Genomic DNA, 21,154 nt, shown 5'->3' on the forward strand with positions numbered 1-21,154 from the left:
AGACAGGGTTCCAGTTATACATTGTATGGGTTAAGCATGGTTCCAGTTATAAATGATATAGTTTTGACAGGGTTCCAGTTTTAAAGGTTCGTGGTTAAGGCAGGTTTCCAGTTATAAATAGCATAGTTTATAGACAAGGTTCCAGTTTTAAAGGTTCGTGGTTAAGGCAGGTTACCAGTTATAAATAACATAGCTTGTAGACAGGGTACAAGTTTTAAATGGTTAGTTTAGACAGGGATAAATTGTATGGTTTATGCATGATTCTAGTTATATGAATGAAATGGTTAGAACAGGTTTTATTGTTTATTAGAGCTTGTCCTTGAACTGGAATCAGAAAACAACACCTACCGCGCCGTTTTACATACCAGATGTATTTAAATATTAAATCTTTCAGTTATCCGATCCAATCTGATTTAAAGCTTAACATATTAAACTTTTGATTGTTTCTCAAATAATAAAGTAAAATATTGTTTGTAAAGTACTGGGTCAATTTTGTGGTTAAATCCTTTCAAAGGAAACGAGACACGAACACAACAAAATAAAAAAAGCTTAGGATTCTGGTTTTCTTATGGATATACTCATATCATAAAATATTTATCTCCTGTACAGAAGTGTTCGGGATTTAAATTGTTCCTACATACATGTGTCAGTCTTATATTTGTTATTGTGAAGTCTTCTTGCTTCGTATTAGCGGTAAGTGTTCTTAGACAGGTTTTGGGGTTTATGATTGTGTTTCGAAGAGTGACTAGAAAATAAGAATACAGAGACAAGGTCTGATTTCAAGAATAGGAGAAACCCAAACAGGCCTTATCAATACGCTTTTGTTGATAATTCTTACTTTCCCTCCTGCGTATTGTGGACGATTTCGACAAATTGCTTATTTTAATTTTCGGAAACACCTATACCAAGTCAGGACCATAGCAGTGATTTCAAACTTTCCGGGTTTTACCTTGATACTACCATTCGTTACACAGACTTCGCTTTTTTACTATTCCCAAAGACTTCTGCAAAGATTTTATCAATTCGGTAATTTTGTTATACAAAATGTAACTGTTCATTTCTTCTCTAATATGTTGCAAATCCGATATAATAGCGTACATGTAAATTCACACCAAACATGCTCAAAATCTACACTAACTTCTTAGTACACCATTGTGAAATAAAATTTAAGGGAAAGTTACTGGTGCGAAATTAAATGACTTTTGTATCTAATTGGTAGAGACATTATGAAAGTTGGAAAAGTATGGGATGTTTTTTTGTAATGGATTGGTTAGGATTGTAGATCTGAGAGCAGTTCCGCCTTTTCATGATTTAATTATTTAAAGAACTTTGCCAACCTTTATGATATCCATCTTCATCGGTTTAAGTTGTATTTTTAAACAAGACATGACCAGAATCGATCTATATCCAATGCTGTATATCAAGTTTTAAGTACACGTTTAAATAATGGTCATGCAAATAGGGAAAATAAGATGATAAGCCGGTTTTTTGGTTAACTTTCTAAGCAACCTTAAAGAGGTAGACCTAGGGTAAGGGACACAACTCTTACAAATCATTGGAACGTTTGTATTCGGCATTTTACATCGATCTCATGCAAGCATCAAAGTAACGTGGATCGATTACATTCTACTTAAAATGAAAGGTTGATGGGCTTTAATGAAATTGAATATGACACAAACATATCACTGATTTCAAGAGTAGTGTTCCTTACCGTAGGTCTACCGCCTTAAACTATTACAAATTGTTGCCCAAATTCTGCATGAAATCTTCCGACAAAAGGAAGGGTTCCAACACAAGGATCCCCTGGATCTGCCGATGATGTGAATGGCATAATTTCGTAACTAGGCTCTATATTGTCTTAAGTTGTATAGTTAGTACTTCACAATTATGGCAGCTCATTGCATATGATATCATGTTTTATGAAACACTTAAGAGATATAAACCGAGGTCCACGAACGAGGTCGATATCTCGTCGAAGTGTTGCACTATAAATTTAAACATGATATTGCATGCACTTAGCTGCCATAATGGTTTTATTACTTGAACATTTCTCTGTTAAAATTTTAAGAATCTCGCACTCACTTAGTGAGTTACTTTTAATCTTTAAACAAATACTTGGTAATTGGTATACATTTAATGTGGTCGAGTAAACTGTAACCAGTTTTTATGTATTTTTTTTGTGCCTTTTCTAAAGTGAACACATTTAGGCAAATACTTATTAGATATATGGCCAATTCAAATGATAATTTTGGCACAGAAAACAATTTACTAAAAAAATATAATCAACTAGCGTCAGCCTTGGGATATCACTTGAAATAAATACGCTAAGCCTGTGGTATCACGCAGAAATACATTATTTAATTGGAATCTATAAATTACGATATGTAAAATTGTGAAATATGCTCCATAATTGTACCAAAGCTATTTTAGTCTTGTACTTCAAAATTCTTTAAATGCAACAAACTGGCAAATATCAAACCACGACCTCTCCGTCATTCTATACAGTTTAAAATTAAGCATACACGTATATGATTAAAATAAACACTATATTTGGTAATTAAACATTACCATGACGGTCCATTGTTCACGCTGAAAGTACGTGTCAACAAAAATACATTAAAAGTATAAAAAAAGAGAGTATTTCCTTTCTTCGTGAAAGTCAAATTAACGAGAACTAGAAAGGATCTTAATCAACCATGAAAGGGCATTGTCAAAGAGAACAGAGTTATCTGATCTTTGGTTGGATCACAATACATTATTTCTATATTAAACAGGCAATAATTATTATCTAACATGTTACGTGTATTTCTAAGGAATTCTAACTAATATAGAAATCTGTCAGCATGTGAAAATTCAATCAGTGACACTTCTAGAATGTTAAGCGGAAAGATTCTAGTAAATGTATTGTTATATGATATCATACAGACGGGGAGCGATTTGTTTAAATGGACAACCCTCATCTACAATCTTCAATTGAATTTGGTAAAATGAAGTTTTTATTTTGAGACGGTTGATAAGTATGGGTAGGGGTTGAGTATATGAAATCATATGCATAATGGTAAACAACCCACACACAAAAAATACAAGTAGAAACTATGTATGGAAAAGTACAGATTTAGTCTGATTCTAGTGTGAATATCGTGCAGTACAATGCTGATTCTAGTGTGAATATCGTGCAGTACAATGCTGATTCTAGTGTGAATATTGTGCAGTACAATGTACGAACGCCATGTATGAGCATGAAGTTAACAAATAAACGCCACATCTCAAACCCAATGATATACACTTATTAGGGAACTACAATTTGGTTTTTATGGACTAGGATGAAATTTAGAATAAAAAAGCAGGATCGCAAATTTCAAGAAATACAAAAGCAAGACAGGCCAAAAAAAATAAAATAAAAATAAATAAATAAATAAAATAAAATAAAATAAAATAAAATAAAATAAAATAATAAAAAAAATAAGTAGATGAAGTAGCAAGATCTATTAGTATTCTAATATTTTGTCTTTAAAGTTAAGTTTTAAAAAATCTGCACTAGGCTCCGCCGAAAAAAAACGGGACCTATATTTTCTAAAAATAAAGATATAGATTTGAAATTTACAAATTGGTTGCTCCCTTTTATTATATAGACATGATACAAGATAATATCAGACTGCAAGACAGGATATTTGTTTATTTTAGCGAATAAGCGTAGAGAACTAGCCAGAAACTTGACGTGCTGTCGAGTAGGCAGTTGTTTTCCCATACTATAAATTATATACACATTTAAATCACAGGTGAACACACAGAGTCTTGTGCACAGTGAGCATGAAATTCAAGATAGTCAGACACACATACTCTCTCTCTTTGGCGTGTAAGGCGATCTTGAATACCCACTGTATTCAAGAACCTGTGATGTACTCCAACCTTTTATTCGTAAGAAGAAACGATTTTGCAATACACGAATGATGTACACTTGATAGGAATTTTAGGTTCTAGGCGCAGGTACACAAGGAAAAATGGGGGAGAGAGATCCAGAAAAAAGGGTCCAGGTTTTTGCCAAATTTTAGCACGTGACGCATTAGCTTACAATTCCATGTAACGTATATCATGTTAGTGATTTTAATCACCTTAGAGCTTAACTTGTGTATAAGCAGTCAGTTGCGGATAGTTGAAATGGTTTACTATCGCTTGGCGGATTAATATTCTGGAAACACTCAGTATATATGTAAAATGTTAGCTTTTCTTGCGTGGGTCGTCACTTTCACACAAGGATCGACCCTTCCGTTTGTATCCACGACAACGCACGAGTGCGTATTGATATTAACACACTATTAATGTTGAAACTGGCAAATGTAATTATAAGCAGCTGACACCGATACACCCAATTAAATGTAAGGTCATTAAAAAATAGTATAATGCTAGACCAAATGAAAACTAATAAAATTTCACGCCTTTTATTCAAAACAAAGAAATGCAATTGATATTGTTTTTAAATACACACAATTTGAAAAAAAAACTTTCTATTCAACCGATGAAAGGGGTTGTCACGTTAGGTTACTAAGACCTAAGTAGATTTGTTATAATGGCGTTCTCACAATGTGAAAAAAATGTTTTAAAACTTTACGAATTTTAGTGGAAATGAAGCATTTTAAGGTATGTACAATTAAATTATATTCATATTTATACAATCACAAATACCCCTTAAGTTTCAAAAACACAGCACTAGATCTCTAATAAATGATAATTTCTTACTAAATTATACACAAATTAATTTTCCCATTGCAGGTTACATTCACGGACCTCTTTTCCCCAGACTCCATAAATTTATCTTCTTTATGATTATTCCATACCTTCTAAATAAGCGAATTCCACACGTTTAGTCATATCATTTTTATACCAAGGTAACTTAAGGATTACTGTGAACTAATGTCCGTCCTTGTCCACTGTGTGACACTTTGATTGGTATTTAGCTGTCGGTTTCCCATCTTCACAGTACGTCAGGATACAGGCACTAGACACTCTGTCAGTTTAATTCCGAATGAGGGCAAGGAAATAGTGTCCATATACCACAGACTGACTTACGAACAAGATCAACTAGTGCCTGTGGCCAGGGCTCCTGTGTCTACTTCCACGGACACAAGTGGACACATCGATTCCTTGATGCGTCGTAAATAGCTACACGTATTCGTAGATTCCATTAGAGCATTATAAAATTCAATGGAAGTCACACATTTCGTTTAGAATTTGAAAGCTAGGTTAATATCGTACATACACCATGAAAACAACGAAAATTACTAGGGGCGAACAAGGGGTCAGTTTCTGTCAAATTGCCCCTTCATCAATTGCTAGAAAATTACAATAAGATTTTGTCATGATAACTATTACAAATATGTGAAAGAGTAATAAAGGGAACCAAGGTTATAGCGGTAATCAAAAGAGTGCAATCCAGGGACAAAGACCAGAACATAAGGTAAATCATACATACAAAGTAACAAAAGCAAATGAGCAATTCGGACTCCACTAAAAACTGGGAGCATGGACAAGGTGCACCGGTAGGGTAGGCGTCCTCTGCTTTTCTGAAAACACATATAGGAGTTCGTTTTTATTACTATGACATTTATTAATACTTTCTTGAAGCTGTATTTCACGAATTAATTGCTTTCCAGCTCATTTTTTCTTATTTTTGTACATTTCAGTCTTTCAGTCTGTCCTCTCGCTCCCTTTCTTCTTAAGCTCACCTCCTCTCTCTTTTCTCCCGTCCCCTTTCTCACACTCTTTTCCTTTCTCCCATCCCCTCTCCTTTCACCATTCCCCTTTTCTCCTACCCACTAAAAAAAGACAAAAACAAAACAAAAACAAATGAACATAAATAGGCACCAAACAATGCCTGACTTAGCGCACTTTCTTACGTCATTGTTACTCGTTTAGATTATTATATAACTGATGTCCAAATAATCTGATGTCCAAATAATCTGATGTCCAAATTACTGGACTGAAGATTTGTTTACGAGTAAGGAACATATTTTTACTATTTACAATCGATTTATACTGCTGAAATACGCGCTAAATCAAGGCTATGTAATTTGCACATGCCCCAAGTCCGGGATTATTTTGTGTCTCTTTATGTTCATATGTATGTTTTTTTTAGTGGTTAGATTTCTCAGCTTATCTTCGGTCTTTGCACATTTGCCTTTCTGTAGTAGTATATATAGATAAAGGAAAAACACGGTTGTTTCTTCACTAAAATTTCGTCACTATGAGTATTTTTAAAGCCGTCGCTTGACAATTTGGAATACATAGCGATAGTACCTGTGGGTTTCGTCCGTACTCCCGTTACACAAAAAAGCACCAATTTTTCATTCGTTGCTCCTCAAACATCACAGAAATCAAACTTTCGCAAAATATTTATTATATATTGAAAATGTGCAATGTGTATTTAAAATTTTGATCTGAATGGGTTTTGAGTGTTCTCCACAACAAAACATGGGTATCGTGTGTGTGTGTGTTTGTGTGTGTTTGTGTGTATTTATATATATATATATATATATATATATATATATATATATATATATATATATATATAGGGTACAAAACTCGTATCCGTAACTCCTCCTACACGTTTTGCTGAAATATTGCTGCTCGGACGTTAAACCCCAACAAACAAACAAACATCCTACACGTTTTGGGAATACAGAGGTAGGTATCGATTTAGAGAGCATTGTTTTCTAGTTTGTCTTATTATTTCAAAATGACGTGTCAAAATTTTATGGGGCCTGTATGTGTAGCAATATTGCCATGTTAGTCTATAATAAAGAACATGTAATAGTATACAAGGCCAGCGAGGTCATTGGGATTTTCAATAATCCTCAGATTTGGAAATCGTACTGAAAAACATAACATAGATTATTAAAATAAACGTCAGTTCTTACGTGAGTTGATGGATTAAGAAATATTAAATATCGTGAAACCTCTTTAATTATGTACAAATGTATCCTGAATAAACCCAAAACCCCTTTATTCGTTGATATTAATGTACTCTTTATAATGGTTATAGTGGACCTAGGTTAAGAGACACAACTCTTACAAATCATTGGAACGCCTGTGTAAACCATTTTAAATAAGTATCATGTAAGCATCAAGGTAACTTAGGTTGGTTTCATTCTGTTTCAAATGAAAGCTTGGCAGGGTTTAAGAAAATTGAATGTGGTACGAATATAATGTAAGCCTGTCTGATTTCGAATAAACTTTTCTTAACCTATTGTTGAATATTGCCAAGTACCGTCTTAAATAACATAAAAGATTATCCTGGAAATCCACGTTTGTTGTGATAGATTTCGGACAGATATGTTTGGTTTTCCGTCGTGACAACGTCTTATTCTTTTTCAGTCTGTTACTCTTTAAGAGTGCAGTTGCTCGTAATAACATGACGGAGTAGAGAAATTAAGAAATAAACAGATACCAAATTTCGACCTTTAGTGAACGTGTCTGTGAACATGTCACATTTCAAACTTATGATGGGAGCATTTCATACTTATGATGGGAAACCCCTGGTTATTTATAAGTCACTTAATGTATGTATCTGAATGCATGAACGAACAAGCGCTTGCAAACAGAATTTAAAAAATGTGTAAAACTGCGCAATTTTGATAAGGTAGGTTTAAAGTTAGAATAATCCATCATAAAGCAAAGCTTGCCAGACAAGTTACATTAGTTTAATTTGATAAAAAGTACGAAACTGTTTAGATTAATATAATTTAATGTCAGGGCCGGATCCAGACACTTTGGAAAGGATGGATGCCATCCGAGGATCCTCAGAAAAGGGGGAGGGGTGCTAGGACATTATTTTCTATATTTTGTCGGTTTTACACATGAAAATGACAAATTTTCCTAAAAAAAGGGGTGCCAACCTCCTGCACCCCCTCTGGATCCGTCACTACATGTATTCTCTTTGGGAACACCACCAGTGGCGGACAGACCGGACTACGCACAAATAAAGCAGAACTATTTTGCAATCGTACGAAGTAGAACAGTGCATTAATTACAACGCAAAATAATGCATTTTCATCAATTGTTTTAATTTCAGATATGGAGGGAAGCTGAAAAAAACTCAACTCTACTAATTACTGAGTAGTTTCTGATGGCCATCTTTTGCAAATATACAACTATTGCATTCGTCTAATTCAGAAAAACCTCACGATGCCTCCGACCACTCATTTAGGATTTAACCGTAAGAAACAGACAATAGATAATTTATCTTTAGAGAGACCCCAAGATCTTCAACGTTTCTACGAGTCGGTGGAGCTCGGTCTCAAAAGGGTCGAATATCGTTTAATAATGCTACAAAACTCCTTTACCGGCTCAGATAAGCGTCTAGATGATGAGTTCAGACGAAGCCTGCCTTCCATTCAAACAATCCTTCGTTACATTAAAAAGCCAGTTATTATGTCAAAACTAGATGTACAAGACCTCTTTGATTCCTACGAACAAGCACTTGGGGATCCGACTTTAGAAGTGAAATTCGATATGGAGTCAGTACAAACGGTCTTGGAATGTGTTAACAAAATATTAAACGTTCTTAGACATGGCTTCGAAGAAGTTGTTGACAACATGTTACAAATCTTGAACTTTATGAAGAAATATTGTTTAAGTTTTTGTAGCATAAAGGCAGATCCTCTCTTAGAAACTGGTATCAATTACGAAAAGACACGAAGGGAATTTATTCTCGCAGTAAGCACAAACCTGACCGAAATTTCGGGAATGGCAGATAAATTTGAATCAGAGGAAGGAATAAAATTATCAGACTTTGGGTCCGTAGCTCGTAGCTATGCCGAAAGACTTGACGCTAAGTATGCGCCATTTTTATTCATGTTCTGCCAGGCGGTTCAAAACATTAAGGATAGTGTAGCGGAAATACGTAGGTGGATACAGGAAGACGATAGTTACGCCACCTATATTCAACTTGACATAGTTGAAAAAGAAAAGGAAAGAGACGAGGTCAGCCGAGTACTGCGTGACCTTCAGGTCAAATGTTCTTCGTTAGATCACAAACGCAAAGTTTGTAAAAGAGATATAAGTGAATGTGTTAGTGAATTAAGACGGCTTGCTAGCAAAGAGAAGTCTCTTAAAACTCAAGCGGACTCTATTCTAGAAGAACTGAGAGACACAGAGGTCGAAATTGAGGTAAAGGAAATCCGAAGGGAGGAGAGGCGTAAAGTTCTCCAATATGCCACTAAAAAGGAAAAAGAAAAGTACGATAGACTTATTGGAGAATTAGAAAGTTTAAAGTCAAAACAACCGGGATTAGAACGAAAAGCAGACGATATTAAACGAAAACTGGAATTTTTACGATTTCGTAGAGAATTGAAACACAAACGCGAAGAACAAATGAAAGAAATCAATGTTGATTTTACGGCAGCCGACAGAGAACTTAGAAAACGTGAAAAGGAAAATGATAGACTTCAAACTGCTGTGTTAAAGCTACGAGAAATTCATCGTTTTAAAACAAGTCCTGAGGTGCTAAAGAAATTATTTTATAATATGCCACTTAGCCATGGTAAACGAAAAGGAGGAAAGAATAAAAAGGGAGGAATAGGTAATGTTACTCTGAAAAAGGCCTTTTCTAATTTGAATAATGTTTTTTTTTTTCATTCATTTTTCATTTATTTCACATGGAGAACTTTGGTTTTCAATGTTAAAGACAAATTCCTCTACATTTGCTGAAGTGATCAGCATAGCAATAATATTTTATCAAGTACATGTACCATTATGTCAGTCATGCTTTTTTTATACGATGTTGATCTTTCTGGGACTCAATTTAGAGATACATGTACTGCTTAAGAGTAACCATTTTATTTAAGCGAGGCGGGAGTGGCTTGAGTCATATCGTGATATCCTAATTTTCTTCTATTGAATTATGACTTTTTCATACCCTCAATTACATATCCCCAGTTGTGCACCTTCTTTTTTAGATTTTAATATGAATCAATTTGGAGGTTTCACAAAGCAAAATATTGACTTAGTCATATATGAATATGGGGATGGGGGGCATCTTTTATCCGTTACTCCTCCTACATGGCTGAATGGAATTTAATGAAACTTTCACAATCTTTATAACATGTTCCGCTTGTAAACCCATATTTTAGATTTCGATCCAAATCAATGGAGGTCAAAAGGTAAACAATATTAAGTTGGTGGAATAGGCTCAAAATTTTACTATCTTCCTAATTTTATCTTAATATGTATTTCGTCCATAAAATCAATCTCCGTAACAGTAGCGTACATAGATTTGTAACCGTCAATTCCCCTCCCCAATGCTTTTAAATATAACATTATATATGATATTACGCTATATATTTCTAATATCTTATTAATCTTAGTTCTAAAAATACAACTGTTTAAATATTTTTGTTGCCCAGATTTACCGGAAATATCACCAAGTCCGTCTCTAACGACACCCTCGCCGATCGTCATGATGTATTCAGGTAAAATTCTTCCACTAACCCCCAAAATAACTGAATATTTTTCTTTTTCATTACTTGTACTAATTTTAAATCAATTCCCCCCTGATACGGTTGATTAGCTGTCTTATTCTCTGTTGGTTTTGGAAATAAATAACAGTTCTTAATATCTTTTACTCTGTTTATTAACATACAAACGCAATATTGTTTTTTTAAAACCATTACTAATTTACTTAAATACTGCAAATAGTAATTAAAAGCAATTTTTACTAATTTTTAACAATAACAAGATGAGAATCCGGGACGGCTCAGAAAATGTTTTAATTTAAAAGTTTCTAACAAAGCAACCAATTTTTGCACATTAACCATTTCTTTACATACCTGGTAATTGTTTCTTTTTAAGTCGTTAATATTGTTTGCGACTTCGTGCACTTGCAATTTTTGTATATGATTTGCATAATTTTATTTCACCACCTTATGTTGCAGATAGGTGCCATAGAACCGTCATTATATCTAGGTTCATACGAGATTTAAATATACCTCTTTAAAAGTACAAAACACAAGGGTTCTACCTGTGTTTTTTTTTTAATTTCATGAAGGCAGGAAGTTTACATTAAAAGATGAAATGATCGGTTAGCATTACAGCTGATTGAGGTCATTCGAACTGTTGCGCTACACATATAAAACATTACTAATGAGCTTTTAAAATCGGTCTAAAATGTCGTGGTTTTTTGTTTTTTGTTTTTTGTTTTGAAAAAGGAATACACTTATTTTGTTACTCATTTAAGTCAATATTACATGCCACTGATTTTGGCTTGCCTTCATCATCCAAGCGAACTAAATGCTCTACTAAAATAACTCACAATCATTCAGTGATTGTCTCATTTTCACCATGAACCCTGGCGAAGGTATATGTATGGACTTCAGATTTACATAAATCACGAACTTAAGTGAGCAAAAACTTTAATATTTTAGGTCGATTTAAGGAAGGCTATGCAGAGAGGAAAAAACTTTCATTTGATAAAATGTTTTGTATGACCATGCATACAAACTCTTTCTTTGATCGTAGTCGTATAATTACTTTATTTGGAAAATTACTGCCCTTGAAGAGTAAAAGTGATAGTATTTTTTGTTGATGTTTCGGCTTTAATTAAAAAAAAACAGACTTTTAATTGATGAAATTTTGTATATGTTGAGCCTGTTAAAGTGGAATACAACCCCTTGGAATGGTTATTGATCTAGATCGAAAGGCTGATGGTTTTTTGTTGCTTACGATCTCTGTTTTGAAAACTATAGCAGAAAGGAAAAAATTTTAGTTGATGAAATTTTTTTTTTAATAAAAATACCTACAAATTTAAGCCCGAAATTTAAGAATAATCAAGGAAACTAAGGTTGTAGCGGTTATCAAAAGAATGTTATCCAGGGTCAAAGGCCAGACATGGAAAACAGACATACACAACAAAGAACATGAATTATCTAAAATCTTACATACAAAGTAACAAAAGCAAATGAGCAACTCGGACTCCACGAAAAACTGGGAGCATGGACCAGGTGCACCGGTAAGGTAAGCGTCCTCTGCTTTTTTTAGAAACACCCGCCGAGGTTCTCATAAAAAGTCAAGTCCGGGGTTGACAAACGTGGAAAGGAAAACTATGACACGTTGAATAAATCAGTTTTCATGGCGCAGATGGATACACCATAACGATTCACGAGTTCATGATGACGACCATAAAACATCTGTAGTGATGACTTTTATCTTGTAGCAACATAACCCTGTTCCAGAAGCCTATTTGTTAGAATTCTAGCGCGATACAAAAAGTATGAGTGGTTTCGGCAAGCTCTGGCATAACGTATGAGTTGTGATATGAACACTCCATACGCAGGTGCTGAAGGGATGTTGCCACAGATGAAAATTGTTAATTCTGAATGAAAAGTCATCACGTTTGTCGTAAAGTTTGGTCAATAGTTATCCTTTACCATTAATTTCCAAGTGTAGGTCAATATATGTTTGATAAATTCTTACTGTAGTTATTTTCATAGCAAGCCGAAGTTTCTCTTTTTTTCTGTGTTTTTTTTTATTTTATAATCATGTTTTCAAGTATACATTAATACCAGTTTTTAAGAGAAATCAACATTGTGAATAACGTTTCTATTTTAGAATGGGATTCAATTCTTCCACTCATTTGGTTTCAGATAAACTTGATAAAGCATGCCGGGTAACAGCACAGACTATAGAGAAAGAATGGGTACCTCTATACCGTATGCTGCCTTTCCATCCCCCACGAGGGGAAGAAAATTTACGTGTTGATATTGACGATATTATAACGAACTTCATGCGTGAAAATCAGGAAGTTCAAGCAAGACAGGCATTACTCCGATGGAGGCGTGTTCACACTAGGGCGACGCTAGATGACCTCACAACGACCCTTATGTATATGAAAAGAAGGGACATTGTAGAGAAAATTAGCGATGAACTTTCAAAGAAGAAGTCTTCTTCTCAGAGTGACAAGAAAACCTCTCAGAAAGTCGGGAGGTCTTCGAAATTTGCGGTTGGGCATCCTATAAAAATGAAAATGGGAACGACTGCTACTGTTCATTGAGGCGTAGCGACGCTTTATTATGAATAGTATAAGGAAACGTGATATGCATTATGTTAAGTAAAATTAGAAATAACCTATTCTATTATTTGTGACTATTTTTGTGTAGCCTAGTAGGAATTATACTTTTGCAAATCCTCACTATAAAATTGTAATAACGAGGTTTCAACATGTAAAAATCGTAAGTTAGATGATCTACCTGTGGAGTCCCTTAACAATAAATACATTACTTCATGCACATTTACATGTACATATGATGCCCAATCTTCCAATTGTATTGGCAATACATTTACACCAAAATCCCTTGAACAGTTGAAGGCGAGTTGCCCTTACAAGAAATGTGAGCAGACTAACGAATGGACGGACCAACTAACATACAAATACAAGTTGATTCCTACAATACTACAACTTTTATTGCAGGATTAGAAAAATAACAAATTAATATTTAATGAATGATTACATGATTTACTAGGTTTACATGTAAAATGAACTGCAAAATTTTCCTATTCTTCCTTAAATCAGTTCCAACCGCACAACCAGATTACCATAAAATATGTTTTTATAGGACCGCAATTTTTTCGTATAATGGTATTCTGCCGTCGTCGTTTTCGATTTCGTCCGTTAACTTTAGTATATTGAAGACAACTTTTGTAAAACTCATCCGATGTTTTTGAAATATTAACACATTGTTCCCAGGAACATACCGAGGGCTCAATAGTTTGTTAGGTTTTTGCCTCACCCCTTGTAGGGCTAAAAATAGAAAAAATGAAGTTATCATTAGAACTGATAGGACAAGCTTATTGCTGAACAAAATTTTATGATTCAGATGTCAATCCGTTCTTTTGAAATTCTGATAAATATTTTTGATAGGTGCATTTCCTCCTCCTATCCTCTTCATTTCTCGTGGAGTAAAGGGCGAGACACAGATCTCTCCACCTCGGTCGGTTTTTGGCAACCTCTTCTGCTGCCTTCCAAAGTTGCCACCCCATCTCTTGTCTTTCTCCGTTGTTCTTTTCCTCGTTTCTTTTTGTCTTCTGATGCCCATGTTGGTGTCTTCATTTTCTTTCCTATATCTAAATTATGGCCTATGTAGCACCATCTTCTGGACACCATCAGCCTCCAGTCCTCAGATCCATACAATACCGACTTTACATTACTGTTAATGATCTTTATTGTGGTCTTTATGCTGTAAATGTTGGATTTTCAAACCTGAATGAGGACAATAAAAGCATTTCTGGCCTTCTGTAGCCATGCTTTGATATAATCAGTAGCTCCTCCTTCCTTTTGAACCCAAATAGCTACGTCCTCAAGCTCTTTCCCATCAATTTCCACTGGTTTGTCTATATTCACATTCATTTTCATAGTTTTTGTCCTTACAGCAATGATTTTTAACCGAGCTTTCTCTACCTATTGTTTTATGGCTGTTGGTTTGTCCTGTATTCGTCGAACTTGATCGACAGTAGGGCGATCTCATCGGCAAATCCAAAAGCTGCTAGGTACGGTTTAGTTGTTCCACCTCCTTCCTGATTCTTACATAGAATTGTAAAATAAAATACCTACGATTTAATGCTAAAGAAAAAAAAAACAAACCAAAAAAACCAAAAAAACTTTTATGATTAATCCAAAAAATATTTCGATAAAACACTTCTCTGGGCCTAATTTTGTTTGATAAACGTCAGTCTATAAAAAGTTTTAATACTAAACATGGATATCACGTCAGTCTATAAAGGGTTTTGATACTAAACATGGATATCTCGTCAGTCTATAAAGGGTTTTGATACTAAACATGGATATCTCGTCAGTCATTAAGGGTTTTGATACTAAACATGGATATCTCGTCAGTATATTAAGTTTTGTTTGTTTGTTTGTTGGGGTTTAACGTCCGAGCAGCAATATATCAGCTATATTCAGACGATGAACATGAAATTGATGACAAAATGAACATGAAATGATGATGAAATGAGAAAGGGATGGGACACAAGGACAATGGGATCGACAAATTTTGATTGCCACTGGAAATAGGGAGAGGTGGATAGGGTCGGACAATTTAGCCTCCTGTGGCGGAGCCCTATGGTCCCTACTCCGGGAGAATACCACAGTAGGGTTCTTTAACGTGCGAGGAACGTGACATCTTTCCCAACACGGTGCACCACTATGGTTTGCGGTCAGGTTTTCCGTATTATAGCCTGACAACCCCAGCATGTAACACGCCAGGGGTACCCCATTCCACCACCTGGGGCACACATCCCAGTTGCTCTGTGGGCAGAGCGCCCTAGCCCCCGGCTAGGGTTCTGAACACTATTTAGTGGCCTTTTACGACAAGCTTAGCGCTGCTGCAGGCCTATTCTTTTAACCCTCGGACATGCACGGGGCCAGTATATTAAGGGTTTGATACTAAACATGGATATCACGTCAGTTTATAAAGGGTTTTGATACTAAACATGGATATCTCGTCAGTCTATAAAGGGTTTGGATACTAAACATGGATATCTCGTCAGTCTATGAAAGGTTTTAATACTAAACATGGATATCTCGTCAGTCTATAAAGGTTTTGATACTAAACATGGATATCTCGTCAGTCTATGAAGGGTTTTAATACTAAACATAGATATCTCGTCAGTATATAAAGGGTTTTGCTACATTTTGTTAATACGTATGGCTTCTGTTGAGTAAGAAATTAATGAATAAAAACGAGACACGAGATAACAACCAAGAGAATAAATCGCTTACAACAAACTATTTTTATGCATAAGAGCGAAGGAATTCTTTATTAACCAATACATTACCATTATACCGTACTACTTTACCGATAATTATGGCTAGAAACCACTTATTCCATTTCCCATAGGCTTCTATGCTAATTTTTACAATATTCAATGGCTTCTCTGGACTTTACCTTAACTTTAACCTGCAGAGGACTATATATCAGCATGATTCTACATATGTCAGCTCACAATCCTCAGAATGGCATGTGGGGTTAGCAGACTTGCAGTGCAGTGCTGGTCACCGGAAGTGAAGGGTCTATAAATAGCATGGGAAATCCCAGTGTTTTCACAAGATAGGGGTATATATAGAAATCATTATGGAGATTAGGCTTCACATCGCAAGAAGCAAAATGCACCTATAAATTGTACGGAAATGTTTTTCTTTTCAGAAACTGTTTAATTTTTTTAAATAAGATGAGAACTTTTTTCACAGCACTATGGCCTCGTGCAGGTCCGGGTGTTAAAAGAATAGGCCTGCAGCAGCGCTAAGCTTGTCGTATAAGGCGACTAAATAGTGCTCAGAAACCTAGCCACAGAGCAACTGGGATGTGTGCCCCAGGTGGTGGAATGGGGTAACCCTGGCGTGTTACATGCTGGGGTTGTCAGGCTATAATACGGAAAACCTGACCGCAAACCATAGTAGTGCACCGTGTTGGGAAAGATGCCACGTTCCTCGCGCGTTAAAAAACCCTGCTGTGGTATTCGATAGGAGTAGGAACCTTTGCGCTCCGCCACAGGAGGCTAAATTGCCCGACCTTACCAATTCCCATATTTTTCCAGTGGCAATCAAAATTTGTCGACCCTACTGTCCGTGTGTCCCATCCTTTTTTTTTTTCATTTCATGTTCATTTTATCATCAATTTCATGTTCATCGTCTGAATATAGCTGAAATATTGCTGCTCGGACGTTAAACCCAAGAAACAAACAAACAAACACAGCACTATGAGGAACAGGGGTAATTTCTGCGTAGGACTATTTTTGCGTACGTTCCAAATGCTCATTGGTTGATTTGGTGGTCTGTAACCTTATCTGCAAAGTGCAGTTCTTTCAAATCACATGATTTGATTTAGAGGAACGAATATGCAACCAATTACAAATAAGAAGTGAAAATGTTGATTTCTATAAAATATTTACTAACATTAATAACAACAATCATATACCAATAGCAACGAGCATTTTTTACCAGGAAACATTACTTTTCCACTCTAAAATTACTTTTGTACGGACACATATTCAACTATTTATAGGCAAACAATCAAAATAAAATGTATGCTACATGTAAAACATTTAGGACGAGGTCTAATTACATGTCTGTTTCATATATAAAGGACGCATTAAACTTCAGTGTTGATTCATATTTGTACACGGACAGAGACAAAATTGCAGCAATTTTGACAGACCAACGCAATACAAAAAAGTGAAAAATAATGAAACGAAGTCCTGGGAAGAAATTTAATTGAAATGAAGTACTTTAACATAGAATGATACTTGTAATTTTACTTCAAGAGGCGTTACCCTCCTGTAGTTCCATCATTTAAATTTGTTAAACAACGATAAATTAGTCAATTTAGTCAATAGGCACGGAAAAAGAATTGTGTGGGGAAAACGTTCGACAAGGAAATTATTTTGCACGAATTTTTAGAATTAAAGATAAGGCCTTTTCTCATATAAATCTTCATTGTCTAAGAATGATTTTCCTTCTCATTCAATGACATTTGGTGAACTTTTTTTTAAACATTAAACTAGCTTTATTCTTAATATCAGTATTTATTGCATTCTATAATTAATGATTGTTTTGTTTGTTTGTTGGGGTTTAACGTCTGAGCAGCAATATTTCAGCTATATTCAGACAATGAACATGAAATGGATGATAAAATGAACATGAAATGATAATGAAATGAAACATGGGATGGGACACAAGGACACGCCAGGGGTACCCCATTCCACCACCTGGGGCACACATCCCAGTTACTTTGAGGGCAGAGCGCCCTAGCCCCCGGCTAGGGTTCTGAGCACTATTTAATCGCTTTTGACGACAAGCTTAGCGCTGCTGCAGGCCTATTATTTTAACACCCGGACCTGCACGTGTATAAACCCTAAAGATACATATTATAAATAGATAAGTATTTAGAAAGATATATGCAGTTGCAATCAAAAACAAAAATGAAAGACACACAATGCAAGGAACCTTAATCAATACATGTACAAGCCGTAACGACCCAATCAGCAAATAAGTTGATGGAATAGTTAAGCAATCTAATAAATGTACAAGAGTATGTTGTCTATTTTTTTTCAGAACAAACCTCTATTGGGATTTTGCAATAGGAAGAAGCTATAGAAGATTTGTTTATTGTCCCCCGCGACACGGGGAAAGATGATCTTGTAATACATTTATTTAATTATTTAATGATGGTGATGGTGTAAAAAAGGATTAATCAAAATATAGCAATAGAATAATTTTATAATTTTGTCCGGTAATTCGTTAAATTAATTCGTATTTCCTTGATGTTAGTTTAAGTGTTATTTCTATAGGAAACAATCATCATATATATTAAATCAAAAGATAGCAATAGACACTTTTATTATCTTTTCCGGTAATTCGTTGAATTAATTCGTATTTCCTTGATGTAAGTTTAAATGTTAAATTTTTACAGGAAACAATCATAATATGGGGGGGGGGTCTGAAAAATTCCCAACGATGTCAGAAAGGGAACCAAGTTTATAGCGGCAATCAAAAGAATGTAATCCAGGGACAAAGACCAGGCATCGAAAACAGACATACACAAAGAACATAAAGTAACTAAAATCACACATACAAAGTAAAAAAAGCAAATGAGCAACTCGGACTCCACTAAAAACTGGGAGCATGGACCAGGTGCACCGGTAGGGTAAGCGTCCTCTAGTCGAACTATCAAATTTGCGAATCTTTGGTTGTTCCCTCCGCGGGACTCGAACTCGTACCGCTGAGACATCTATGGCAACAGCGCCTGCATAAAGTCAAGACCCCTATACCACTCGGCCAGCTAGGCTATAAAAATATAGCTTTCTCTGATCGGGTCATTCCTCCTCGTAAGATTTATCTAGGACTGTAACTTAGTACCCGATATATGGCAGTACGGGACAGCACATCTAGATGTATTCATGTAGTCTAAGGCGCTGAACTTTGTGCAGGCGGTGTTGCCATAGATATCTCAGCGGTACGAGTTCGAGACCCGCAAAGAGAACGACCAAATACTTGCAAAATCTTCTAATTTAGGCTTTTCTGAACATTATTAACATCTACACCTAGGTTTTTGAAATTTGTTTTCAATATTTTCACCCAATAAGATGTTTTGCCTTTAATACTGAACTCAACGCTATGTTAATTAAGAATCTGCATGCATTAATTTGAATGGTAGACGACCCATTCTTATGAAACCACGAAGGCACGTGAGAAGACTTTCATATCCTATCTAAACTGTGATTGATATATTATCAGATCATTGGAGGGTAAATTTGATTGCACATAGTATTAGAATGCAAACTCATGACAACTGATTCACAAATAGATACTTTTGGATAAAAATATCGTATAAAATCCAATATCCCTGCAAACTGATTTATTCAACGTGTCATAGTTTTCCTTTCCTCGTTCGACTACCCTGGACTTGACTTTTTTATGAACAACTCGGCGGGTGTTTCTACAAACGCAGAGAACAACAACCCCCACGGTGCACCTGATCCATGATTCCAGTTTTTATTGGAGTCCGAGTTACTCATTTGCATTTAATACTTTGTATGTATAATTTTAGTTAATTTATGCTCTTTGTTGTGTATGTCTGTTTTCCATGTCTGGTCTTTGTCCCTGGATTACATTCTTTTGTTTACTGCTATAACCTTGGTTCCCTTGATTCCTTTTTAAAGAGGTTAAAGGTTTAAGTGGTTTCCATATTCTCCTCATGCAAAATCCCAATTCCTCATAAGAAATCTCCTTTCCTTAGCCAGGTTTCTAACCCACATACCATATTTCGAACCCACATTTCCCTTTCTCTAACTTCCCATATACCATAGAATGAAAAACAAAATGTACAAGTTATGAAAAACTCATTGCGGTATTTCCGCTAACGTACAATATATGTAAGCTCCGAAACTGTTATTTACACTAGGTAATGTTAGGAACAGGAAATTGTACAATCAATTACTTTTCTATTTGCAGAGGAATTTACCATGATAATATCTCTGTTTGTAGTTTAGTTTTGAAGCGGATTTAATTAGAGAAATTAGTTTAAAATGGAATCATCAGTAATAATATTGGTTACAGTTCTTGTTAGTTTTACTTGTGGTAAGATAATGATTTCGAAAATCATAATTAAGGATCTGTGCATGTTGATCTTCATTCGTTTTAGCATGTTAACCTGAAAATCTATCGGTGCAAAAATCTCAATAATTTCAAATTCCCTTAACAAACTAGTTGTGAAAGTCGGTCACTAAATATTCTTTGAAAAAAATGATCAAGTTATAGGTGAAAACAAATATAGTGATTTTTGAAACTGCATCGCCCTGTATCTTAATTTCATTATTGTGACATTTATCTTCGATAACTGCTAATTAAAAAAACAACCGACAGAAGAAGTAGAAGTAGCTTACAACAAACTATTTTTATTCATAAGAGAAAAAAGAAATTCCTTGGTAACCAATACATCCCTTTTACACCATGCTAATTTACCGGTAATTATTTGCAAAGTGTAGTTCTTACAAATCTTCTGATTTGATTTGAGGGAAAGAAACGAATATGCAACCAATTACAAATTAGAAGTAACTGTTAATATTACTGGGTAAATTAATCGGGTGTCAATTTAAACCACGTGAGGAGACTTACATACGCTTTCTAATCTGTGATTAATATATTATCAAGGCATTGGAGGGTTAATTTGATTACACACAGTACTAAAATGCACGCTAATGACGATTGACAAATGGATAGACTTTTGGATAAAAATATCGCTTAAAATCCAATATCCATGCAGATTGATTTGTTCAACGTGTCATAGTTTCCTTTCCTCTTTCTACTCCCCGGACCTGACTTTTTATGAGCAACTCGGCGGGTGTTTGACTAGGAAAGAAGAGGACACGAACCTTACCGGTGCACCTGGTCCAGACTTCCAGTTTTTAGTGGAGTCCGAGTTGCTCATTTGCTTTTGTAACTTTGTATGTATTATTTTATTTACTTTATGCTCTTTCTTGTGTATGTCTGTTTTCCATGTCTGGTCTTTGTCCTTGGATTATTTTCTTTTGATTACCACTAGAAGCTTGGTTCCCTTGATTACTCTTTAAAGAAGCTTAATGTTTATGTGGTTTCCATATTCTCCCT

General features: G+C 35.1%; 1 protein-coding gene across 3 annotated transcripts; it reads left to right on the forward strand.

Moving 5' to 3' along the window:
- Positions 1 to 592: 592 nt before the first annotated feature.
- LOC148602998 (uncharacterized) lies at positions 593 to 13,116 on the forward strand. Of its 3 annotated transcripts, none has more exons than XM_088553045.1 (4): positions 593 to 693; positions 8,069 to 9,577; positions 10,401 to 10,466; positions 12,636 to 13,116. In XM_088553045.1, the coding sequence occupies exons 2-4, from the start codon at positions 8,182 to 8,184 to the stop codon at positions 13,040 to 13,042; spliced, it is 1,869 nt and encodes a 622-aa protein (XP_088409171.1). In that variant the 5' UTR covers positions 593 to 693; positions 8,069 to 8,181; the 3' UTR covers positions 13,043 to 13,116. The 3 variants fall into 3 exon arrangements, with proteins under 3 accessions (XP_088409171.1, XP_088409170.1, XP_088409172.1); XM_088553044.1 differs by lacking the exon at positions 593 to 693 and adding an exon at positions 4,493 to 4,638; XM_088553046.1 differs by lacking the exons at positions 593 to 693; positions 10,401 to 10,466 and adding an exon at positions 4,493 to 4,638.
- The last annotated feature ends 8,038 nt before the right edge of the window (positions 13,117 to 21,154 follow it).

This window comes from Perna viridis, chromosome 11, assembly GCF_037379345.1.
Source record: "Perna viridis isolate PV_CMFRI_1.1 ecotype Kerala chromosome 11, ASM3737934v1, whole genome shotgun sequence".
NCBI classification, from domain to species: Eukaryota; Metazoa; Mollusca; class Bivalvia; order Mytilida; family Mytilidae; genus Perna; species Perna viridis.

Bases quoted from the DNA above. Each gene is read 5' to 3' on its own strand.
- LOC148602998 (XM_088553045.1), top strand. From the start codon at position 8,182: ATGCCTCCGACCACTCATTTAGGATTTAACCGTAAGAAACAGACAATA. The intron at 9,578-10,400 runs GTAATGTTACTC...TTTGTTGCCCAG, and splicing joins GAATAAAAAGGGAGGAATAG to ATTTACCGGAAATATCACCA. The intron at 10,467-12,635 runs GTAAAATTCTTC...ATTTGGTTTCAG, and splicing joins GATCGTCATGATGTATTCAG to ATAAACTTGATAAAGCATGC.